The sequence below is a fragment of the Labrus mixtus genome, chromosome 11 (genome assembly GCF_963584025.1).
Source record: "Labrus mixtus chromosome 11, fLabMix1.1, whole genome shotgun sequence".
Classification (NCBI taxonomy): Eukaryota; Metazoa; Chordata; class Actinopteri; order Labriformes; family Labridae; genus Labrus; species Labrus mixtus.
The window spans coordinates 16,626,776-16,650,996 of record NC_083622.1 but is presented as its reverse complement, the minus strand read 5'-3'; the positions used below and the strand labels follow the sequence as shown (position 1 = coordinate 16,650,996).

The 24,221-nt window shown below is 40.0% G+C and overlaps 3 protein-coding genes across 11 annotated transcripts; 1 reads left to right on the top strand and 2 right to left on the bottom strand.

Annotated features, from left to right (window-relative positions):
* Nucleotides 1-1,466: 1,466 nt before the first annotated feature.
* Nucleotides 1,467-3,704, bottom strand: LOC132983083 (glutathione S-transferase kappa 1-like). Of its 2 annotated transcripts, XM_061049327.1 has the most exons (8): nucleotides 3,556-3,704; nucleotides 3,366-3,459; nucleotides 3,200-3,281; nucleotides 2,830-2,958; nucleotides 2,552-2,697; nucleotides 2,324-2,440; nucleotides 2,154-2,247; nucleotides 1,467-1,831 (listed from the first exon to the last, which is right to left on the bottom strand). In XM_061049327.1, exons 2-8 carry the CDS (start codon nucleotides 3,432-3,434, stop codon nucleotides 1,782-1,784), a joined length of 687 nt encoding a protein of 228 aa, XP_060905310.1. In that variant the 5' UTR covers nucleotides 3,435-3,459; nucleotides 3,556-3,704; the 3' UTR covers nucleotides 1,467-1,781. The 2 variants fall into 2 exon arrangements, with proteins under 2 accessions (XP_060905310.1, XP_060905308.1); XM_061049325.1 differs by lacking the exon at nucleotides 3,556-3,704 and having other exon boundaries at nucleotides 3,366-3,549.
* A 1,716-nt stretch (nucleotides 3,705-5,420) lies between these two features.
* rap1gapl (RAP1 GTPase activating protein-like) lies at nucleotides 5,421-12,338 on the bottom strand. Of its 3 annotated transcripts, XM_061049245.1 has the most exons (19): nucleotides 11,881-12,338; nucleotides 11,722-11,754; nucleotides 11,511-11,601; nucleotides 11,291-11,326; nucleotides 11,158-11,205; nucleotides 10,599-10,796; nucleotides 10,415-10,512; nucleotides 10,080-10,158; nucleotides 9,287-9,340; nucleotides 9,113-9,196; nucleotides 8,909-9,009; nucleotides 8,689-8,818; nucleotides 8,436-8,597; nucleotides 8,260-8,331; nucleotides 6,381-6,467; nucleotides 6,119-6,274; nucleotides 5,951-6,034; nucleotides 5,841-5,860; nucleotides 5,421-5,761 (listed from the first exon to the last, which is right to left on the bottom strand). In XM_061049245.1, the coding sequence occupies exons 1-19, from the start codon at nucleotides 11,976-11,978 to the stop codon at nucleotides 5,671-5,673; spliced, it is 1,722 nt and encodes a 573-aa protein (XP_060905228.1). In that variant the 5' UTR covers nucleotides 11,979-12,338; the 3' UTR covers nucleotides 5,421-5,670. The 3 variants fall into 3 exon arrangements, with proteins under 3 accessions (XP_060905228.1, XP_060905227.1, XP_060905226.1); XM_061049244.1 differs by having other exon boundaries at nucleotides 11,291-11,601; nucleotides 11,881-11,899; XM_061049243.1 differs by lacking the exons at nucleotides 11,722-11,754; nucleotides 11,881-12,338 and having other exon boundaries at nucleotides 11,291-11,715.
* A 1,249-nt stretch (nucleotides 12,339-13,587) lies between these two features.
* casp2 (caspase 2, apoptosis-related cysteine peptidase) lies at nucleotides 13,588-23,408 on the top strand. 6 transcript variants are annotated; one of them, XM_061049259.1, is made up of 13 exons: nucleotides 13,588-13,760; nucleotides 14,268-14,431; nucleotides 15,280-15,450; nucleotides 15,562-15,636; nucleotides 15,834-15,995; nucleotides 16,339-16,408; nucleotides 16,774-16,865; nucleotides 17,605-17,787; nucleotides 18,330-18,458; nucleotides 18,557-18,647; nucleotides 20,614-20,814; nucleotides 21,413-21,522; nucleotides 21,626-23,408. In XM_061049259.1, exons 2-13 carry the CDS (start codon nucleotides 14,282-14,284, stop codon nucleotides 21,758-21,760), a joined length of 1,569 nt encoding a protein of 522 aa, XP_060905242.1. In that variant the 5' UTR covers nucleotides 13,588-13,760; nucleotides 14,268-14,281; the 3' UTR covers nucleotides 21,761-23,408. The 6 variants fall into 6 exon arrangements, with proteins under 6 accessions (XP_060905242.1, XP_060905243.1, XP_060905246.1 ...); XM_061049260.1 differs by having other exon boundaries at nucleotides 13,589-13,760; nucleotides 20,614-20,802; XM_061049263.1 differs by lacking the exon at nucleotides 15,834-15,995 and having other exon boundaries at nucleotides 13,590-13,760; nucleotides 20,614-20,802.
* The last annotated feature ends 813 nt before the right edge of the window (nucleotides 23,409-24,221 follow it).

The following is a 24,221-nucleotide window of genomic DNA, read 5'->3' as shown; positions in this document are numbered from 1 at the left end:
TAGACTACACCTAACAGGCTTATAGTAGGAATGTGGGAGAAAACCTGTGCAGAAAAGACTAAACAGGTTCAACTCAGGAGCTTCTTTTGAGGAACACACTGAGCTGAAGTCGGGTTAATGATCACAGCTTTAAAAAGAAATGCCTTATTTAAGAATAGCTATGAAATAATAATGGCTGTTGTTTCATAAATATATTTGTTTTAAAATGTAGCAAAGAAAACTTGCATTCACCACATGACATCTTAGCAGCCAGAGTTGTTGCTGAGGTCAGTTTTAGTTTGAGCTAAATACTCAAAGCTAATGTTAGCATCTCAGCATCCTCACAAAAACAAAGTGAACATGCTGATACATCTGTTAGCATCTGTAATGTTAAACATCTGTAAAGTATAGCATCTGTAATGTTAAACATCTGTAAAGTATAGCATCTGTAATGTTAAACATCTGTAAAGTATAGCATCTGTAATGTCAAACATCTGTAAAGTAAAGCATCTGTAATGTTACCATGTGTAAAGTAAAGCATCTGTAAAGTAAAGCATCTGTAATGTTAAACATCTGTAATGTTAGCATCTGTAATGTTAAACATCTATAATGTATAGCATCTGTAATGTTAGCATCTGTAATGTTAAACATCTATAATGTATAGCATCTGTAATGTTAGCATCTGTAAAGTAAAGCATCTGTCCCATCACGCAAACACATGATGTAGTTTATGTGGTGAGGTAGTGTGGGATCATGGGAGTTGTTGTCTTTTGTCAATAAAATCTGATGTAACTAAAAACATACTGTGTTTTAAGATTGGGCATGTCTATTTTTTTCATGTTTGGTTAAGTTATATTTAAGGACACCATGTTTTTTCATTTAAAACAAAATAAACTGCTGCCTCACAGACTTCCTTTCTTACGCTGAGAAGTATCATCTGCTGTTTCCCAGGTTTCCATGGAGGACAGGTGACCCATTGAACCCCCCCATAAGGATTTCTCTGAGTTATCTGAACATTGGTGGAAACATTTGGAATAATGTAAGTGCACAGCTCAACAGAAAAGTAGCAGATTCATTTTTGGCATTACACATAAATTGTACATATTGTACCTTTAACATGGCTCAGCTGAGGAGGACAGGGATTCTATTTGTTAAGCACGCTTCATTCTTGAACAGAAGTAATTTGGAAAAGATTGCATTTTGGACGAATGATGGTGAAAAAGATTTACAATTCATCCTGAGAACACTTGAAAAGTTTGTTTCACACGTCTTGGCTATCAGTCTTATAATTATAGATTCATTTATTTCAGTGAAAGCAACAAATGTCAACCTCAAGGTGGCGCTAGATGAACAGTCAATTGGAATCTTCCAGTTGGAGCATGAATGTTATTGAAGGATAGTTTTTAGTCCCAACCAAATGAGTAAACCTCTTCTCCCTATGTGAGACACCTAACGAGCCTGGCTAAGATAACGATGAAACAATGACATCCTTTTCACGTCTTTTTTTTTTATTTCAACAGAAAGATGACAAGCTGATTTTTCTGGTCAATGTTTCTTTTAATAGCCCATCATTTGTATGTTACAATATTTACACTGCAAAATGTTTTAGTTACATTGGATACATTCTGAATAGTTTCACAAGGCACAGCACTGAAAATATGAAACTGAAGAATGAAGGAAAATGATAGACATTGTTAATACAGGATGCAAATTAGACAATCTGTGAATCTGTGAGCACACCATCAGTGTGTGAAGGTATCGCTCTCTCTCTCTCTCTCGCTCTCTCTCTCTCTCTCTCTCTCTCACAGTTTGGCAGCTGACTTGTCAGGCTGAGGTCCCAGCCACTTTTCGCCTATAACAGAGAACAAATGAGTCCGGGGTGAGAATCACAGTGAGATTAATTAGAAATGTGAATGAGAGGATGAACTTTTAACAAACAATAGAAACAAAGGAGAAAAGCTGCAACACAGTTTTCATCATGTAAACGTAAACTGTCTGTCTCCAGCTAACATACAGCTTACAGTATTCACATGTTACGCTCTTATCAAGGGTGGCTTATGCTGTAGCAGTTGATAAAGAATATGTAAAGTGATATTTTAATCTTTCTACTAGCTTACTTTGACATCATGTGTTTTTGAATAATATATGGTGGTACATTGCAATATTTTTCTCACCGATGCAGTTAGCCATGAGCTCAAATCTGTCCGATCCAAAAAACATCTCTGGCTTGCCATTTACATGACACACAATCATGGGGAATCCGAATGCCTGGAAAGGAGAAGAGAGGGTTCAATATATTGTGATTTCTTGGCTGAATCTACAAGGAGAACTGAGGGAAACTGACTCCATAATCAAGGGCTTCCTCTGAAGAGCTTTTCAGCTTGTCTTTGATCTCCTGTGAGGTGTACATATTCAGCACTTCTTTAATCTCGCTGTCGGACAATCCTGCTTTCAGCGCTGCCTGCAATAAAAAAATTTTTTTTAAAAAGTAGAAAAGTTCACACTCTGACAAAGCTGAAAAGTGCTTTTTAATATTGTCAGATACGAGCAGCCAGTCAGCATAAGCTTGTACCTCAGACAATGATGCAGGTTCAGTGATGTCTTTGTCCTCACTCCAGATTCTTCTCCACAGCTCCCGGGACACGCGCTCCACCTGCTCGTCTCCTCCCTTCTGCCTCTCCTGTACCGCTGCTACAAATCGCATCGCAGACAAGGAGCCTGGGAACGGAAATCAGGACGACAGCTAAAATTCAATTCTTCATTGGTCCTGCTTGATAAAGAAACAGCCACCTGTTATCTGGCGCACGGATGACTTAATAAGAGGGCTGACTTCGCAACTAACGCTCGTACCTTTTTTGAACATGGCCTCAGCCGGGTCGGATGGAGTCTGCAAGGGAACATTAAAATACTTTGCCAAGCGGGCCAGATCCTGGGTCATGTAGAGGAATTTGTTTGGAATCAAACCGGGGGGCTTGTTGCCTGTCATGAAAGATTAACATTTTATGATATATAACAGTACCAACATTGACCACATGAGTATGAACAAGTCACCTATCCAACACCATATTTTATTTTTGACGTGTTTGTATTATTATTCTGAATCTGCAAAGTCATTCGTTGAATTTAAAACTTACAAATGCAACAGTAATGTAATGGTAATAATAGAATTGTACTCAGTTATTTGACTTAAGTAATGCACTTGCTGCTACACTTTGATTACCTGATCCTTGCATGATACCACCAAGAAATGCAGGGCGCAGTTTGAGCTCTATATTCCACACATTTCTATATCTACACATGACCTGTGAACACAAAAAAACCATCAGTCAAGTTTCAGTATTAACAGAGTCTGTGACAAGAGCCCACCGAAAACAAACTACACTGACCTCAAAGCCCAGCCAGGAGTACGGAGACACCACGTCGTAGAACAACTCGACCACTTTCTTGGATGTCATCTTCAGATCTGCAAGGTCGGTGGCTCTAACTCACAGCGATGAGATGAAATGTTTACTTCGAGGTTAAGAAATGTCTGAATAACCACAAAGCGTCTTCACAGTGTGTCAAAGTTCAACTAACGCGACGTAGGGCTTCTTGACGCAGTGATACGTCAAAGCAGCAACTCCACAAAAACTCAGTATGAAATGAATATAGTTAGTTTAAGCTGGAATCGTTGTTGCTATGTGTACTATTTGACGTAGCTTTTAGCAAGGCACAGTTAGCAAGAGCTTAGGTTCATACACAATGTCTTACTGCAAGGATTGTGTATTGGAAAGACCAAAACACATCAACACGTTACTGCCCTCCTCTGGACCCACAGCTGCTTGGTGAACCTTTTCCTTCGTCTTCTTTTGGGTTTATTGGTGTTTGGTAACCCGCGTCAAGGTGCGTAAACGCCACCTACTGGACTGGAGGATTGAAGAAGAGAGACACGGGTCTATTATTTGTGTTTCTTTTTAAAACGACATGAACTCGTTTTATATTTTACTAGTTTTAGTCCCCAGAATATTCTGTACAGTGTAGTTGATCTTTAACTATTTTATTGTTTTCCCTTAACCTCCTTATCTTGTTGATCTTGATATCTCTCTTACATCTTCTATCTGTCACCCTCATAAAAACCACAATCCATTAAAACGTGCTTTACTGATTCTAGCTGATCACATTTAGTACACAATCCAGTTGTGTGTTTAACTATCATGTGAAGTGTGTTGTTAAGTCCTGTGTGTCTTATCCAGAGTTGGGAAATCACTGCCTCTTCTCTTGGGTTCCTGCTCATCTTCCTCCCTGTACCAACTTGTTTTTGAATATTATAAAGATGTTTCCCAGTTTCACATATTTGGTGAGTTTGATTTTTAATTTTTTCTTCTTCCTCTTGAATCTTCATATGGTTAGCATCACAGCGTAGAAGTGCATTACCGCTATTGGACAGGAATAGAAATTTAGAAAAATCTAAAAGGCCTGTTTCTTTTAAATAGATAATACATTCATATAGTTTAATTTAAGTTAAAATGTTTTACCTGAAAACACATATACACACACATAATAATATGTATCTCTTCTCTTGCAGTACAGAGACTTGTTTATTTATTCATGCATTCATATAGAATATTTCAAAACATTAACATGTTACTTTAAAAATGATGATTTGAGCAGGACACCTAAATGCAGTGAGTATAATTTAAGATATCACTAAACGCGTGTTAATTTGAACTGAAGACTTTTTCAGTGTTTGCCAGAGTCCTGTACAAAACTTCAGACAGGAACTCATGCTGACAAAATCTCTGCTGTGAAAAAAATCCGTTTAGCTTCCAAATAAACATTAAACACATTTCAAATGCAGTATCCCAAAGTCACACTTAAAAGAAAAAGTTTTTATCTACTTGATTTTTGTAAAGCAAAACTAAATATTTACCTTGACTACTTTGAATTTGTAACTACACAGTTAAGATTCTTCAATCATATCTGCAACAAATTTACATCTATTCATGGCATCATACTGTTACTGTGTGTTCCTTCTCCACATCCTGTTGTCTTCAGCTCTGCCCAGGTGAAGCTACTAATGACTCAACGAGCTGCACCTGGCCTCTATGCTTTAAAGCCCAGTACTGGATTCAGGAAGTAGAGACATTTGGAGTGCTGTTGGGAGTACTGGTTTGTGTGTTAATAAATCCATTGGTTTGACTTTGTTTAGGTGTTTTAGGTATTTTACTGGCATCACAGCATCACAGCATCACCTTTGTTTCTAAAACCTTTTATTTTGAAATAATGTTTTACTGGTATAATATAACCAGTCTTCAAAGCATAAGGAATCCAACTTTCCCTGCTTATTGTAAATCAATTCCCCCAGCTATTACCCGTCTGTCTTGTGCCCATTTCCTCTCGTTACACTCATCGATGGAGTCATAGATTTATTGATCATATAAAACACACATGTGTAAACTCTGTCAAAACGTTGAGCCTTTCCTGGCTGTTTAATATATACATTTAACATTTCACGGAATGACATTGTAAAGATTTAAATTGATGTCATGATCACTGCTATGACAGTAAATAATTACATTCTCAGAATTACTCTTTACTTTTACATTCTATTTACATAGAAGCCATCCACAAGGATAATAATGAAGCGACCATATAGGCTCATTATGTCTATATGTGTATCCACTCCTAAAATCTACAAAACGATATTTCCTTTTATGTTTCTTCTTGAGGACTAGTTTGATCCTTGAGCTCAGCTGGTCCTGAACTGTCAGTGAGACCCTGCATAGGTCCAGGAGATTTGTCACTAAAAAAACAGAAGAAATCATTATTTATGTGGCTTACTCAAAATATCAAAGACATTGATCATTTTTGTTCTGTCTTACCTTTCTCCATCTTTGTCTGTCTGTGAAGGATGTTAAAACAGAGTATAAGCTCAAGCCAATCAACAAGTATTTATTAAGTCAAAGCATTAGATTATCTTGTGATTCTTTACCTTAGGCCTTTGTGATGCACTGACTCCAGTCTTCCTAGGAACCCCGAGATTCTCAAAGGAGTGGCTCCGCACTCTGATGGCTCTCTAATAACAAACAAGAGTGAATGTTGAATCTAGATAATAAAGCCAGGTCTTTTAAATTGAAGTGTGAAGGAGTCCAATATTTACCTTAAAGTTCTCAATGAATCCTCCGCTCCCTTCCGGCACCCCCCGTACTCCCTCAGAAGAAGGAAGAGCAGACAGTGCTGGATCTCCCATCATGCACTTGGATTGAGTTGAGAGTTCAGCTTGCAAGCACTCGAGGAGCGATGAGCGAGTTCGGAGCTTTTTTCAGAGGAAGACAGGAGAGCAGACATGGCAGAGAGAAATCAGACAACAGGCTTGTGCATTCAAAAATGAAGATCGTGAATAAATACAAATTCTCCTCTACCTCTAGTCTGCTGAATCGTTGAGCTTTGTAGCAGGAAATCTGTGCATTGATGAGTTTGGTCAGAAGGAATTCTCTCAGCAGGGATCGCTTTAAGACAGGACAGAGACAAACCAAGACCGCTGTTAAGAATCTCAGTCAATGATTTATACTCAGGTTAGCAACATGTGGACTTAGATGCTCTCTGGGCGTACAAGTGAAGTAATATAAAGTTTAATGAGTGGAGGATAAAAGACACGGATCATAACCAGGCAGGAAATAAACATTTAATAACGATCGAAGACTGAGGCAGACAAGAGCAAAAGACACAGGGTGGTCTTCAAGAGCTCTGTATTTATTTATTTAATTATACCTTTTCTTTTTGAAGAACATATACTATAATTCAATTTGTTGAACATGCTACACACATAGGCTGAAATACACACACATGCAAACAGGAGTGAGGGGGCTGCCCACAGCGAGCACTCCTGAGGTGGTGGGTGGGGGAGTTTGGTGACTTGCTTGAGGGAGGAAGTGCTCAGGAAGTAACCTCCACCTTCCAGACCAATTTCCAGATTTGGTCTGCTGGAAGACCTGGGACTTGGGACTGGAACGGGCGACCCTCCGGTATCCAACCCAAGTCCCTACAGACTGAGCTATACAGACTGGTGCAGGTCATCCTTCCTGGACATTAATGTCCTAAAGACTAAAGAAATGACAGTGGATTTCAGGAAACATCCCTCTGTCATTTCCCCTGTTTTTATTAACAACCAGGCTGTTGAGGTGGTGCACCAATACAAGTACCTGGAGACTATCATCGAAGCTGTTTGCAAAAAAGCTCATCAGCGTGTGCACTTTCTAAGGAAGCTTAGGAATTTTAATGTTGACAGCACTTTTATAAAGATGTTTTATTCCTGTTTCATTTAACTTTCTGCATGGTGACCTGGTACGGGTCACTCAGCGTCAAAAACCGCAACAAAATGCAGAGCATTGTTAAACTGTGTGTCAGAATCCCAGGATCGTCCCTTTCTGACCTTTTTCATTTATATAGAACAAAATGTTTTAAGAAAGCTCAGTCAATCTTGGCAGATCAAAGTCATCCTTTGTCCAAGGATTTTAAATTGCTGCCGTCAGGCCGCAGATTCAGCCTGCCAGCATGCAGGACAAAGAGGATGAGAAACCATCACCTTTTTAAACCACTAACTGTGTTGCCTCTGCTTCCATCTGTCTCTTAACTATTGCATTTATTTATTGTCCATTCTATGTTGTTTGCTGATTGCGGGCTGTATGTATGTATTTGTTTTTCTGCTGAATGCAAGACAAATTGCCCTCTCGCAGGGATAATAAAGACAACCTTGAACTTTGAACCTTATACCTCCCCGATTAGCACATAGCCTAAGGTAATGAGTTCTATTGAAATTCTAAATGTCCAGTTTTGGGTGAACACACAGACCCATTTTCTGTGCAGAGAAAAAGGGCAGGAAAAGTAAGTTAAAGTAACATAATTAAGATTACTTCTGGCTGTATTCCAGTTAGGTAAGCCAGTTCTAGGGACTTGGGCATGTGCATGCTCACTGATGTGACTTTTTGAACCACTAAATGTAATGGATTGATCATTGTATAAGATAAGATAAGTTAAGGCAACACTTTATTGTCGGTTTGCACAGAAATTTGCGTCATTTACACCTGTACTTTTGCTATTTACACAAGTCAAAATGTCGGTCATAAATAAGGAACAACAGCTGGAAAAGAAGGGACTAACGACTGTGAAATAATGATACATTAGTCATTAATAGACTGATAATTACAAATGATATTAGTAATTATGATTCGATAGCTGCTCTACTTGTATTTCTTTGAGTAAAAAAAAAAAAAAGTTTGTTGACTATGGTAGGTTTCTTACGTCTGTGAAGATGGGAGGATCGGGGAGAATCGGACCAAAGGGAGGAACATCCTCTCTGGCTGTGACGGACACCTGTGAAGAGATGAAAATGATCCAAGGAAATTATAGATTTTTTTCACTTGATTAAATTTCTAACTTAAAGTAAAAAAGGTTTTTGATGGTGATGATGGTTACACCTGGTAAGCAGTTCCTTCTGTCTCCTCTTCACTCTGAATCCTCCGGACCACCAGGAAACAGTGCAGGAATTGAGACTTGATTACATCAGAAAGAAAGGGGGTTTGGCCCTCCTGGTAGACCAGAGCTACGATATCATTACCAATGTGTCTTTTCCTTTGTAACTGTAGGATTAAAAAAAAAAAAAAGTGAGTCATTGTTTTCTTCAGAAAGTCATCACAAAATGATCCTCAGAAAAACTCTACCCTGTCTGACCTGCTGTGGGTCTCCCTCTGTGAACGGCAGCTTAGTTGCGACATGAAACATGATTTCTCTCCCATGAAAGGAGGTGTAGACCGCTTCACTCCCTGTCTGACCGTGACACACATCCAGCCCTCCTCTGAACCTGAAAGTAAGGGAGTGAGGGAACACAATCATGGGACATTGCACACTGCATGTCTCATCTGTTCAACTGCATCAAAATAACACACTTTACCCGCTGAAACCATGCAGTTGAATCGTCTCTCCAAGAATAGAGATGAAATCTTTAAACTCCGCACTCTCCTCGCTGTTACTCAGAATGTCCTCCTCAGTGAACTAGACACAGAAGAATTTTGTCTGAGTGGGGAGGTTATGATCTGGTGCCATTTTCCAGACAGTTTTATAAATGCACAACATTTTATCCGTACACATTTCTCACCTGCCCTTCTTTTTGGTACAAAACTCCAAACTTGAAGTTTGGAGACACACGGTGTTCATCAAATGCGGTTATAAGTTCTGGAGCCTGAGGGATGAGTCACAGAGAGCGTTTAATAAAATCAGTATAAATTAAGCTGTGTAATTATATAGTTATTGTTTATTTTAGAAGCATTACCTTGAGGTGGCCGACCACTTCAAACCTTGAGACGCTCACTCTGTCGCAGAGCATCTAGAGAGCATGTGAGAGATCTTATAAACATGTTTTACACTTGAGGTCACATGTTACTGATTACATCTATCAAGTACAGTAGAATGTTTTTGAAGGGGTTGTGTTCAGTTTCTATGTTATATGAAATTACACCTTTATTTAACTATATTATAACTGGACATATTGTACTTTTAATACCATTTACATTTATTTAACCACTTTAGTTACTTCTTAAATTGGTTGTTTTCATAAAACAGTACATAGCAAGTCTAGATTGTAGCTAATATTACCTCCATGGTGACGAGCTAGCACTAATCATGCTTAAATCATGCTTAAGGCCTATCAATGATAATAATTATAATAATAACTTTATTTGTATAGCGCTTTTTAAAAACAAAGTGCTTTGACAATGCAGAAGAAAACGTAACAACAACACATAAGAACCCAAATCACAACAACAACGCAGCCCACGGAAGAGACACCCAACCAACAACAACAACAACAACAACATGGACAGTAAAATAACCCAAACAAAAAACCTGACCAACATCAGAACCCAAACATCGGAATTCAAGCAAGAATAACTCATAATAAATGTTGATGCATTAATTCACAGAAATGCAACATTTGTGAATGTTTATTTTTGGTACTTTTAATGTTTCTATAATTGGTTGTGATGCAGATCATTTACAGTGTGGTACTGCATCCTTCAGTGTAGTCTCCATATTGTATAAGAACACCAGAATGAACAGTTTCCTACCTTTGCTAACTCGACAGCAGACGGGATGTTGGGGAAAAGTGAGAGGGAGAAAACTCCATGCAGAGAGCTCTCTTTCATCCTGTTAGACAAGAAACACCGTGTCTGTGTATAAGTGATGCAGTATCGCTTCAAATAAACTGAATATAAAGATCAGCCTTAGACATGTTTAAAGACATAACAATTCACTTTGCTTTGATTGATGAGTAATAAATGTTAATAATAATGTTTTCTTACACGAAAAAGCTCATACTTTCTTGAAAATGACTCTGCCTCTTTGATGTAAAGAAATAAGAATGTATTACAGGGTACATGTATTAAATTAAAGAGGTTTCCACCTTAGTATGACCCGCAGCTTGTTCTCCTCTTCCTCCAGACACACAGACAGAACCAGAGGCCCCAGAGCCAGATCCACTGCTGTGAATGTGTGATGGTACTAAAGAAGGAGAAAGATAAGAAAACCTGAACCCCGACCTAGGAGAGATGATATATTCTTTAAGATTGCGTTTAAAGTTTCCTCACTCGTGAGCGGAAGAACTCGTGGTAGATTTTGGCCTCTCCGTCTCTCTCCATGATGTCATAGCTCTCTGGATCTGGGCCTGAGTGGGATGAGGTGGGACTCACACCCACAAGCCTCTCCAGAGGGGGGTCTATCCAATAACCCCCTGACTCTGAGGGCAGGATGAGCGGCAGGTCTCCACCTATCGTTAAAATCTGGGACTTAAAGGGACACAAAGGAGCACCTTATGATGATGCAGTTGTGTTTTGACAGTTTTTTGTTTTTGCATAAACAAATGTCACACCGCTCCTGGAAAGGTCGGTGTCAACACACACACACACACACACACACACACACACACACACACACACACACACACACACACACACACACACACACACACACACACACACACACACACACACACACACACACACACACACACACACACACACACACACACACACACACACACACACACACACACACACACACATACATACATACACAAACACACACACACACACACACACACAGAATCAAACCTGTGTATCAAGTCAACTAAATGTGTTTTTTTTTCACCTTCAGAGGAAGAGGGAACTCACACCGCTGCTCATCGATCCTGCTGCCCTGATGGACAAGGGGAAGTATTGATGATATGAAACTTCCTTAACACACACATGCACTACTCGAGATCAATGGATGTGTAACTCACCTGCAGCTTTTCAATGATTTCAAACAGCTCAGTGTCCTGATACAAACAACAGGCAGCAGGGGTCAGACAGAAACACAGACAGAGAGAAAGGGAAGAGGAACATGACACATACTTCAGCAGCGACTTGACTTCTCGCAGAGGCAGGATATTGAAATACTTTAAGAATGTGGAATTAAATTTAGAGAGGTGAGGTGCACGCTGAATATGATAATGAGACCACCCTCTGGTTGCTGCTGGTGGAGAGGAAAGGCTTGCTCTCAGTGGCAGGAGAGTGCATGATGTCCAGGATGCTCTCGCCTGCAGATTCAGGTCTGCAGCAACAGGTAGAAATGCATTAAATGTAGCACTAGTCATTACTTTTAATTGAGTTTCTTTTTCACGACAAAGTTGAAGAATGTTGGCTGCAATAAAAGAGAAGATACAACCCTCACCTGGCCGCGTCCCCACATGTGAAATTGTCCACACTGTAAACAAGGAAGTGAGAATTATTAGAGAAGAGAGGATTAGATCTAAAGAAGTCATTTATCCAGCTTCTCAACCAACTTGTGTTAAATGTCAGTTCAAATTTGACACAGTCAGTCTTTACTCACCCTCCATATGCCCCGAAAGTGAAACTTCTCTTCCTGGAGAAAGACGTGTCATTCCTCTTTTCTCTCTCCATGGCTTTGCTGTCACTGTGGTTGTACATGCCAGTTTGTGACCGAGTCAATCAGGGCTGGCTAAGGTTGAATTAATTCACTCGATCATTCTGTCACTCCTCCTCCTCTTCCTCTCTGCCCCCTGCCTCTCACTCATTTAAGCTTCCCTTTCCTCCCTCTGTCCTGCTGTCAGACACATAGGCAGCATTAACCCGCTGCTGTTCGCACGTATAGCAGCTGCAACAGGGTGTAAGACAAAGAAGACAGACGCTGCTTCAAGACGTAGATCCTCATGCTCAGATAAACACCTGTTTGGTTTCTCAGTCTCCCAGAACCTGAAGATAGACTTGAGGAAATGGGTGAGGAATAAATGAGGAAATGGGTGAGACATTTTCTCCTGGAACTGTTACCCTTTGAGTCAGTGAGATCATCAATTATTGACAGCCCACACAGTGAGGGTGAGGAGAGAGACAGCAGGGGAGGGTGAAGTAAGCCAGAGGAAAGGGGGCGAGAGAGAGAATGAGAAAGTGTGTGGGGGGGGGGGGGGTGTAAGGAAGAAAGTGAGGGGTTTGAAATGATAAATCCAGGAAGTATGCACATTTAAATGTTGAATTTAATTTTCATTAACTCTGTGTATTATCTTATATGGTTGCTGTACTCATGTACTCAAAAAGGGAACATTTGAACTTAGTCTTCACTATTATGTAAACATGCAAACTTCCCTTTGAAGAAGTCCCGGATATTTTACTTGAGTTACAAATACTACAATGACAAAAAAAACCTCACAATAATTAGTATTTAGTTAAAATCCTGCTTGAGTAAAAACAAAAAACAACTTTAGCATCGAAGTGACAGTAACTGTTCCAAAATAAATGATAATGTTCATCAAGTTTCAACTGTTTATTATTTCAGTACAAGGTCATATCTGTGAATGTTACATACATTGAGTCATAATTACTTAAATATTATAGGCAGTTAATATACAAAGATAAAAATGTGTAGCTTTTGCAGCTCATTAGCTTAAATGAACCATTAATCCAAGTCAAAATATTATTTTTCAGCTGCTGTAACTTTTCTACCTGAACAATCCAGTTTATGTTAAATTCACATTAATTTCTGCAGGATATGTTAAATATCTTTAATATAAATTATTAAAGGCTTTACCTGGAATTAATATAGGTATCTCTGCAAGCAATATAATTGTGTTGTATTTCATATTTATAAGAATGCTTTGAGGGGAAATTAATAAAAGCTTATACAATAGGAGGATCAATAAATTATACTGCACTTTATACACTTTTACTTAACTTTACTTTAATCATATAATTTCATTTTAAGCTGTCTACGTTTTTTTTGTTAGCTATGATCATGTGTGTTTTAATTATTTTTCCCCCATTACATTTGTTTTCATATCCATCTCCAACCAATAACAGTCGACCCTCTACAAATGACATGTGTTTCAACAACATACAGTATCTCCCACAGTCCTGCTTATCAATCGGCTACTTATTTACAGAAAACAGATTCAAATTCAAAATGCTATTTACAGTTTCACGGTAGGCGGCACCAGTGTGAAGGAGAATCACTTTCATTGGAGACTCTTTACGCCACTCAAAATTTACTGTAATTTCATTGGTCAAAATCCAAAACAGTGATGCGTGTAGGTCTGCCTTTTCTCAATGCAGCACTACATGACCCGCGGAAGTTGGTTTGTAAAGTGAGAGATATGATGTTATTTAGCGTCAAAACAGTTTGAAAAGCGTCGATAGTTTCCCGTGGTATTGCTGGACGTCTAGGTTACTCTTTTGCAGAAGCAGACGGACTATAAAAAAGTAGGTTTGGAAGGAATTACATTCCGCACATTAAATGCAAGTAGAAAAGAGGCAAGCCGAAGTTAGCTAGCTAGCCCCTTAGCATCGTCTGATATATCAGATAAAACATCTAACTATGAGTTGGAAAACAGTCTCTTGCATCGTAAGGTTGATATATGTGACTTAAGTCATTTTGTCTGGTTGTCCCATAAACGCATTGGTTGGTTGTTTCTTTGTGTTCAGCGGCATTGTTTAACTAGCAGCCTTAGTAGTTGTGTTTGTGATAAATAACTTTACTATGAATCCGTTTTCATCAGGTGACACACTTACAGATGTTTTTGTTTGTTTACTGTTTTGTTTATCGACAGTGTTTCGTTGACACACGAAGCTAGTTTTTTTTTTAAAAAAGACCACTCTGTGTGTGTCTGGTAATATTACGCTGGAGTTGATGACATTGTGTGACATGTTGTTGTGTCGCGTTTTAACATCCGTTTTGTTTTTATTCAGCGTGTCTTTGTTACCTTTCAGTCTGTTGGATCAACATGTTGGAGTGCGGCATGCTGGAGCAGGACAGGCGGGCTCTGCGGAAACGCTCTGCTGTTCTGTGTAAGCAGCTGGTGGTGGACGAGCTGCTCATTCAGTCCTTACAGGCAGAAGAAATCCTGACAGAGAGCATGGCAGAGAGCATCATGGTATGTGAGCACTCAAGCAGAACTTCCTCTAAATAAACTTTATTTCACAATGTTATCAGCAGATGTGTCAGACTGTCAACAAAAATATATTGCATGTTATTGTTATTTGCTCTGCTCTAATGGCAGTTACCTATGGAGTATAGGTATATGTATATGTACATGTATATGTATATGTAGTATATGTACATCCGGAGTGGATGTACATAATGCATGTGGAGGAAATGTTTAACATTTTCACACTCAGGACTCATTCTTTGATGAGGGGAAACAGTTAGACACGTTGCTTCATTTGTTTGAGGTTCATAACCCGAACATGTATGGATCTACAGCAGGGATGGGCAACTTTGGTCACGGCAAGGGCCACATTCAATTAATTCTCCCTGCCAAAGGGCCAAATTGTAGTTTCCAAAAACGATCAATTGTGAATCAATTCTAAAAGAAAAACAATTATGTCTCAAATTTAACTCAACATATGCCAGTGATCAAATATTATTATGGACGTATTTCTGATTTTCATGATTTCATGGTAGATTTTGTCACATTTTCTTCATGTTTCCAATTCATTGATATGTAAAAATTGACCTGAGGGCCACAGTGAGGGTTGATGGGGGCCGCATGTGGCCCCCGGGCCGCCAGTTGCCCACCCCTGATCTACAGGGATATGCATTTCATAAAACTTGTAAGAGCTGAAATGGAACGGCATTTGATTAAATCTCACATGGCTAATAAAATAGCAGACAGTAAATGAAATGCTTACGGTTGAGAGAAAACAACTAAATCCATTGTATTGTTACAATGCATTTTTGCCAATGATCTTGAGTTTTCTGACCTGACCACCTCTCCTCTAGGCCGAGCAAACATCTCACAAACGAAGCTGGCGTTTACTTCTAGTTTTACCAAAGCGAGGACCAAGAGCATTCAGCAGCTTCTGCTCAGCCTTGCAAGAAACTGAGCAGCATCACCTGTGTGACCTGCTCACACGATCACCAGAAAAAGATGGAAAAGAGACACGTGATGAGGTGAGTTTGCAACTTCATTGAGAATCACTGCAAAACACCAAACGACTGATATGCAGCAAATTCTTTTACCAGAGGTAGATAAGTTCTTAGACTTTTTTTTTCTGCTAACAGAGAATTCAGCCTGAGGAAAAGCCAGAGAGAGAGGCAGGTCAACTGGTAAAGCAGACAACAGAGAAGAAGAGAGAGGTGAGCACTCTGCTCAGAGTCCCTCACCCAGAAATACTGCACTCAGTTGACACTTTCACAAGACAGTACTAAAGCTAATATCCACAAAACTTTGTATAACTCAGTATGTAATTCAGCTTTCATAACTGTCAGCTAAATAATTGTTGTTCATAATTCGACTCGAATAACAGTAAGTTCAGTTACATGGTCTTCCACAGACATCGTCAGTAGACGGTGAGGAAAGCAGTGACGTTAGCAGCACGTCCTCATGCCTGCCATCAGACTCCACATTCAGAGGGTTGATAGTCCAAGTCAGGGATGAAGACAGGGAAAGAGAAGGACAGAAGACAAAGAAAAGAGGAAGATGCATGAAGACAGATGTGAGAATTACAAACCACATCCTAATCATTTTAGACAACCAGATGGCTTACTGAGGTAGGCAGGATGATGGAAGGTTTCATAATAGTTAAGTCATGATTTAAGTATTTGTAGAGCAGCAAACTTCTGCTTCTATGGTAAATATAAAGTTCCTTAGAAAAATGAGGTAGTTATACGTAGGTGCAGTGCAAAAACAGCAAAACTGAGGAAGAAGATAGGCCCGCATACTTACTCAAATGCCACAAAGCCTATCCTCTTCCTCAAGTATCAAGTTCCTCTCACTTTGTGTTAAGCAGCTGATTTATTTTCTTTCATTAATAATTTTCTCATGATTTTGAATTTCAGAGGTTATGGGACTCTCCTCTTCCCCTTTCCACCCAAGAGGGAATTACTGCCAAGAGAGCAAGGACACAGGGTGAGTTCAGGTTTAAAAAGGTTTATGTGTACAATGTTGTTGTCAATATTTTTCTGTTTCTGTGGCGATAAGGGGTGGTGCTTGTTGTTCAGTTTAAACAGGCACGTAATTGAATATACTTCAATGCTAAAACGTCATGTAGATATCAGCCGCTTTTGTTAGTTGTTTATTTTGTATTTGTATCATTAAGAGAAGTGCAGGAGTGCAGCTTCTTTAACCTTCAGCTGTTGTCTGTCTTAGTCTACCTACAAGCACCACGCCCAAAGAGTGACTCATTCACAGCATTGTTTTACAAAGTTTACTATCGCAGCTGCTGGCAGGAACACACAATGATTTGAAATCGTGTGTTTATGTGTGTGTTGCAGAGTCCATGGAGTTTAGTCTGGATGCAGATAGTCCCATAAACACTCCTGTGCTCCCGTGCACGTCTGACTTTTACCTCTCACACTGCCAGCAGGTAAAATACATCTCCTCACCAGGTCAGCTCAACAGGTTTGCAGGAACTTACTGAGTTGTGTTTTACCTTTGGCCTCATTTTGGTAATACTTATTGCCAGTGTCAAATTACTTATCCCTGGATATGGGCAATTTTAGGGTTTCAAAAAGTAGATATGTACATAGTTGTATTAACTGTGTGTGTATTAGTAATAATAGACTTTTATGGGAATAATGTATATTAAAAAAATCAAAAGGCTTCCCAGTACGAAGATTGTTCCTAGTGACACATTTCTAAATGTCTGTGAAGGTTCTCTAAATACACTTTCAAACATTTTTTAGGCTACATACTTTTGTATATATAAACAAATATGTTCATTACATAAAAATAGTGTTCTAAATGACACAATGACTGGATTCTATGATTACTATGATTGATTTCAGTCTCCTTTAAGAGACTTTTATCAACCAATCACAGCTTTTGAAGGAAAGTGTCATACCTTTCAACAAGGTCAATCACGCCTCTCACTGAGATACACGTTTCTGTCTGTCCCTTCCTTGCTCAAAGTTTCACTGAGAGTGTTCCTCAATCACTCCTAAGCTAGGTCTCCTTGCTGGAATATTTTTTAAGATAATTAAGGAGCTCCCTGAGAGTATTCCCAGATTGTTTGTGAATATGGGCAAAGGTGTTGATGAGGTGAGGTGTCATGTTATTTTGGACTCATTCATCCTTTCTTTTAACCTAAATATTGCACTCTCCAGTCCTACAGAATGAATTCATCCCCTCGGGGTTTGGCCTTGGTGATCAGTAATGTGACCTTTGATCCTTGTGCTGCACCTGACCTTGACCCGAGGAAGGGAGGCGAAGTGGATGATGAGGTTCTCAGGAAGGTCTTCACAGAGCTGGACTACATGGTTACAGTCCACAGAGACCTCACTGCTCAGGTAACACACACACACACACACACACACACACACACACACAAAATGCATTTTCAGGATGTTATTTGAAACACAAACCATCCATCTCATACAGCTGCCAAGACTAGGAAAAGGAAGTTGTGTTTGCTTGTGTGTGTGTGTGTGTATGTGTGTATGCGTGGTGGTGGTGGTGGTGGTGGTGGTGGTGGGGGGGGCGGGGGGGGGTTGACCTTGAATCCTCTGAGAAAGTCACCCAGCCCCTGCTTGTTGAAATGGTGCTCTCATTTAAGATCTGTTTGATAGATTTGTTCCAGGCTTGTGTGTTTTGTGCCGTTCAGAATGAATATTCAATCACAAAGCAAACAGATTTTACATTTGAGTCTTAGAAGCTTATTCTCAGAAACTTGGCTTTGTAAGCATCTGGGCTGCCAGATTCGTATTTAAAGACACACTGCAAAGTGTTGGTACTGGCTATAACCACAGTATTGCATTACAAACCTGTTCAGTATTTAAAAAAGGAAAAAAATCTTTAACTACAGTTTCCATTTTCATTGTTCTTTCTGCAGGGTATGAGGACGTGCATTGAGAACTTTAGTCGACGGCAGGAGCACCGAACAGTTGACAGCTGTGTGGTGTGTCTGCTATCCCACGGAGTGGAAGGAGCTATATATGGCACAGACGGAGAGCTCATGCAGGTCTGTTAGTTTGATCATTTACTTTAATGATTTATGCAATGCTATCAAGGGTAAATACATTTAACGTGTAACATGTGTGTCTACTTTGTTATTTTCAGCTGGACTGGGTGTTTGAGGCCTTTGACAATGCACACTGCCCCCTGCTACAGAATAAGCCAAAGATGTTTTTCTTTCAGGCCTGCAGAGGAGGTGAGGCTGCCTGTCATATACTGTACACTTCTTGATCATCATTAGTTTTACAATTAACCAAGTAATTAGGAAAATCAAATGAAGTTAAGTCTTAGGACCATGTTTAAAAATACTTAGGTTATTATGATGAAGAACTATAGCTCCCAGAGCTCCCATTGTGTTCTGTTGTAATTTGTGTCATGCTGGATCTCACTATCTCACTAGCTGCAAAGTAGCCGACAAGTAACCTGAATCTGAACCTTGTTATAAGGTAGTGGAGGATTCTCTTCATATTGAGGAAAAATGTCAACGTGTTGGTCGGCAATATTTCATATAAAAATGAGATGTTCTTTCCGATCAAAAGGCGTCTAAGTTGTCTGGAAGTTGTTTGGTTTAAAGCCCCTCAGCTTGAGTACCACTGTTTGCTGTTGAATTAGTCTTAAGTCTGTTTCAACTGAAAGCAGCAGCACGACTCATTTATTTGAGCATGTCTGACAGAGGCGCACCGCCTAGTGGGAGACATGGGTGGCACTGTCAATTCAACATGACAGCGACAGCCTGAAAACACCTGTCATAGATCAGATGACACCAGCAGCATCAAAATGATTTAGCTCGTAAATCAGTTGTGATGAAGAAATAAATTAGATCAAAATTTCAGTCCATAATCCATATCACTTATCCCTAGTTTCAATTGGAACCTATAGAAACGTTAAATAGTAGCCATACCATAGAATGATAATACTGGAAATACAAGTAGCTAAAATAGTTTTTCTTTATTGTGAGTTTGGACTTCAGTTGTTCAGGTGGATCTCAGAATACAGCCAGTCCTCCATCATGTGTAAAGAAGACAGGAGAGATACTACTGAGGTTGTGTCTTAGGCCCCCATCTGTGGAAATGGTCATGGCTTGTGCTTTTGTTGTGAGACATCAGTGCAGATAACAGCCTGTCCCTCCACATGTCCAGATGTTGTCTGCTGTCACCTTCCTGGCTGTAACCATGGTGACACTTTCACAGCTACCCATCAGCCAAAGATGCCAGGTGTTGTGGATGGATTTACAATATGTAAAATCTCAATCTTATGTTGAAGAAGTTAATAACATAAAACAATAGTTGGGTAGATATAGGTTCCTAGCAAACGAGTCTATCTCTGTCGAGGTTACTACATGGCTGATGATGCCCCTGACAAACACTTTGATTCATCAAGAGCAATTCGTATCATTCTCACACACCCTCGCCTCACCACAGAGCCCACCACAGGTGACCTGCCAAAAGGCCATTAGATATCTGCCTCTACTAATAGATCCTAACTAATAGATAGTAAACAACAATTACAGTTGTGTTCAAGAACTCAGGAATATGAAAATCATGTCAACGATTACGTAATTAATACCATGAAGAATTTTGTGAAACTAATTATTTGTGCTTTGTATGTTTTTTTTCTCCCTGTTAAAGTTGAAGCCCAATTTTTTTTAACTTTATTTTTTATTTCTTATTAAAAAGTAATATGAATAAGACAACACACATCGGGCATTATCCCCGGTTTCACTGCAGTTTGCACGGGTTTGGGGAAACCTTAAGTTAACTGAGCAGCTGAGGATGGCAAGTCCTGCATATGGCTGCAAAACTCTCTTTGAATACTACTCAAATATTTTGGACCAGAATCCTGTTAGTAAAGGTCAGAATAAGAAGTTTGAGACAGTGTGCTCTCTGGCACTTTACATCTGGGAGAGGAGTGGAATCAGTGCCACCTGTAATTATAGTTCTGCACAAGGTGGATAACCTTAAACTGGAGCAGGAATGTATCATATCTGAAGTCTCATCTCACATGTCTTCAGAAAGTTGTACAGTTTATTTAAACTGAGGCTGAGGCAGTTTTCTTTTCAGAGATTTTTTCCAGAATCCGTTTAAGTTTAGTCCGTGTTAAAAACTGAGGCAGAGAAGAATGTTGGATGTTTGAGGTTAATGCGAAGCTGTCTTCTCTTCCAGAGGAAATGGACTGTGGGGTGGAGCAGATAGACGGGCCAGTGAGGACCTGCTCACCAAGCTGTGAACAGCGAGATGCTGGGAGGGAGGGACAAGGGGATACAGACTCAAGGCAGAGAGGGGACATGGGTAGACCCAGAATTAAACTGCCCCAGCGTTCGGACATGATCTGCGGATATGCATCCCTCAAAGGTCAGAGAATCTGTAAGTTTGTCACTTTTTTGTTATGCTGGGTTGGACACAGTAATGAAATGTTTTATTTACCTGAAGTATGAAAGGTATTTAAAAAAACAAACAGCCATGTGTGCAGCAGAAACAAATGAACTGTCCTTTTCTTCTGATGGTTTGTCCTGCACCTTGGACCCAACTGTTGTTGATGTGACCTTGTTTTTAACTAGGGGTGCTTGCAGCCTGCACTAAAAACTAACTGCTACAAAACCAACCAGTCAAATGGAGCTGAATTCCAAAAGATTTCTAAACTCATCAGTCTTGACTCTTGAGCGCACACTCCTGTTGCCAGCATAAAACCCACTTCTCCAATTGAACTGTTTGAGTTGCATTGTGGGTAATGTAGGCTGCAGGTGTGTGTGTCGAATACAAAAGTCAGCATCTCTGGTTCTGTACCCAATGATTCTGACAGTGTTATGGGAGAGAAATTATGAATTGTTGAAGTACAAAACAATAACAACATATGATATTACCATTACTTTAAATGTAGTGGCTATTTTATAAATACTTGATGGATCTTTAGTTTGTCTCAATGTATTCATCCTTTATTATTTATTTACTGTTGATCCTTAAGGCACAGCAGCCATGCGGAACACAAAGAGAGGATCCTGGTTCATTCAGGAAATTAACACGGCTCTCCGCCTACATGCCAGAGACACACACGTTGCAGACATCCTGGTGCAGGTGAACATAAGTGCACTATACTTCCTAATACTGAAGCTCCAGTGTAAATTATGCATTTTCATTATGTAACTTTTTCCTTACTTTTTTTGGTCTGTGTCTCAAGGTCAACGGACGTATCAAAGAGCGGGAGGGTTACGCTCCTGGCACCGCCCACCACCGCTGCAAGGAGATGTCCGAGTTCACCAGCTCATTGTGCAAAGACCTCTACCTTTTCCCCAAGTACCAGCCTCAGTATTGACATGCAAATATGCACATGTACAGACTAACACACAAAGACCATTCCTTGTATTAAAGCCTCACTTTAATGGGAGGGAACAGTTTATCCCACGCTTTCACTGCCACACACTCGCACATTCCTGTTACAACAGCACCTCCAGACTGAGGATTAATTCATTCATATTTTCTGTTTGAATAATGCCTCCTCAAACCACAGACATGCCCGCAAACTCACCTGAATATTGCAACAGAAAAAGCGGCATGCTTATGTTAATCGACATGGGAAATGGGCAACGTATAAGCAACAACTTAATGTGTGTCTGAATGTTTGTGTCTATTCCAGAGCGTCTATGTCAGGGTTTAAATGTTAATCCTTTTATATCAAACAGAATTGTATTTTTGTTCTCCTTCAGTACAGCTACTTGGAGGTTTTCAATCTCTTTTTAGAAATGTATTTTTTACACAGATCTATTTTTGTGGCTTTATTTTGTATGAATTGTTTTTATAAGCATTTTATTCCCATTCTCTCTATTGTATGTAATGCTTGTAAAATGTTGTTTTTTAACATGGTGACAGGCAGGGGGCAGCACAGCAGAGACAAATGCATTTTATCATCTCTCATCATGTAGTTGATTATGATATTTGCTCTTGTGATTGCAGGCATGTTTTATTTCAGCTATAACCAGCTGGAGTTGTGGTTAAACTGTAAAGCCTGCAGCAGATTTTTATTTGTCCTCAGCTCATTTTTCCCTTAGTGAGAGGAGAAATGGCTACAAGGCAGCTTCAAAACAGGATCTTGAATTGTGTCTGCCATTTTTGTTTTTTCACTTTTCCTTGTGGATGTTCAGTCAGGACTGTTGATTCAGAACTGTTTTCATCTGTGTTACTGTAGGTCTGTCCCTGGCAGGGTGGTGGGCTGCCAGGGGAATGTGGTGCTACTTGTGGGGTCATACAACTTAGATATGAACTCCGACCTTTCCACAAACTCTTGACTGCTAATAGTCTCTTCCTACGTGGGAGGTGCATATTTTTCGACAGTCTCTCTCATAGTTTTTGTGATATTCAACTGTATGTGTTACAGTAAGGACAACACATATATTTAATATGTCTTCCATTAACAATATGCAGTTTTCTACAGCAACCAGTGCCATGTGAGGATGATTAGATGCATTTATGACCATGGAGCTTTCACAGTATATTGTGTCACCCCCTTCACTCCCGACCCCACACAAACTACAAAATCAATTTATCAAGGCTGTGTGAGCATTGATGTTTCCCAGAAAAGCCCTGAGCAGGCAAAGTGTGTTTAGTTACAACAGTGTTGCAGTGAGGAAAACAGAATACATGGTCGAAACAGTATCGATTTTAAACCATCCGTAAACAAAGACGCTTTTAAGTAAGTGTGAGGAGCTTGTGGAAAAGGTAACCCTTATTTTGAAGGTGCTTACCCTTATCCTTGTGGTTTTTGTGATTGGGAAATGTAACTTGAAAAAGAAAACCATTGGAGTGGTATGAAAGGGTAACTCTCATGGGACTGAGAAGTTTTGAAGGTTGATATTTGTTGCCAAGCTCTGCTGAGGTGCAGTGTGGGGGGCCGGGAGAGATTTGATTTCTGTCAACTGAAATGACTGCCAAATGTTTTCTACAATAAACAGGCCTTGATTTTTTTTAACAAACAGACTTTTGATGTATTCTTTTTCTCGTGTGTTCATTTGAGCGTGACTGCATTTTGCTTTGTTTGCATTTTTTTGTGCATTCTTTATGTTTGCTTCCAGCTGTATCCTGCACCGGGAGGCCTCTGCATGAACGGCAACTCAAATGCGTGCTCCACTTTATTTGATCCTCCTTGTTGCTGTGTTTGGCTGTGTTGTTTTCCAGCGTACAGCCCGTCCTCTCCGCTCTCAGGTATAGTATAACTGGCTCCCCACTATTCCGCTGTGCTCAGGTCTCCCCATGCTGTGACTGGGATGCATGTATCTCTCACACTGCCTGCCGCCCAGTGATAATGTTCTTAACGTATCAGATAGAGGCCCAGCCAGCTGTCCACAGTCATTCTCCTTTGACACACGCTCACACACACGGCAGCGGTCAGAGTAACACATTTCTCGCTGGCCTCCGGTGTAGCTGTGAGATTAGGCTGTTATGCACTGGCGTGTGGACCACAAAGCGGGGCGGGGTTAATGGGGATCTGCGCGGGTCTGTGTGTCTTTGTGGCTGTCATAATGGCTGCCGGTCTCATCACCCTGAGAGTAGGAAGAGTTAGAGACATTTAAATGAACTTATCAGGGTGGGATGTTGTCTCTGTGTGGGGATGGGGGGGGGGGGGGGCAGAGCAGGTGTAGCTCATCCTGTTGGCCTGCGAGCTTTTCTGCTTCTAGTGAATGATGTGCAGCATGTTTATGTTAAACCTCCTTCCTGTTTTTGCTCCTTTGAACATCTAAACCTTCTGAAAGGGTTAGGCAATATGGAGATTACTTTACCAT

What these genes read in the sequence shown, in the direction of transcription:
- LOC132983083 (XM_061049327.1), bottom strand. Translation starts at nt 3,434, where the DNA reads ATGACATCCAAGAAAGTGGTCGAGTTGTTCTACGACGTGGTGTCTCCG. An exon ending in TGGTATCATGCAAGGATCAG is followed by an intron (nt 2,959 to 3,199) that starts GTAATCAAAGTG and finishes CTTTCATGACAG; the next exon opens with GCAACAAGCCCCCCGGTTTG. An exon ending in AACCTGCATCATTGTCTGAG is followed by an intron (nt 2,441 to 2,551) that starts GTACAAGCTTAT and finishes TTTTTATTGCAG; the next exon opens with GCAGCGCTGAAAGCAGGATT.
- rap1gapl (XM_061049243.1), bottom strand. Translation starts at nt 11,644, where the DNA reads ATGACTAGTGCTACATTTAATGCATTTCTACCTGTTGCTGCAGACCTG. An exon ending in TGTACCAAAAAGAAGGGCAG is followed by an intron (nt 9,010 to 9,112) that starts GTGAGAAATGTG and finishes TTCTGTGTCTAG; the next exon opens with TTCACTGAGGAGGACATTCT. An exon ending in CAACTGCATGGTTTCAGCGG is followed by an intron (nt 8,819 to 8,908) that starts GTAAAGTGTGTT and finishes CCTTACTTTCAG; the next exon opens with GTTCAGAGGAGGGCTGGATG.
- casp2 (XM_061049259.1), top strand. Translation starts at nt 14,282, where the DNA reads ATGTTGGAGTGCGGCATGCTGGAGCAGGACAGGCGGGCTCTGCGGAAA. An exon ending in GAAGATGCATGAAGACAGAT is followed by an intron (nt 15,996 to 16,338) that starts GTGAGAATTACA and finishes TTTGAATTTCAG; the next exon opens with AGGTTATGGGACTCTCCTCT. An exon ending in ACAGAGACCTCACTGCTCAG is followed by an intron (nt 17,788 to 18,329) that starts GTAACACACACA and finishes TTCTTTCTGCAG; the next exon opens with GGTATGAGGACGTGCATTGA.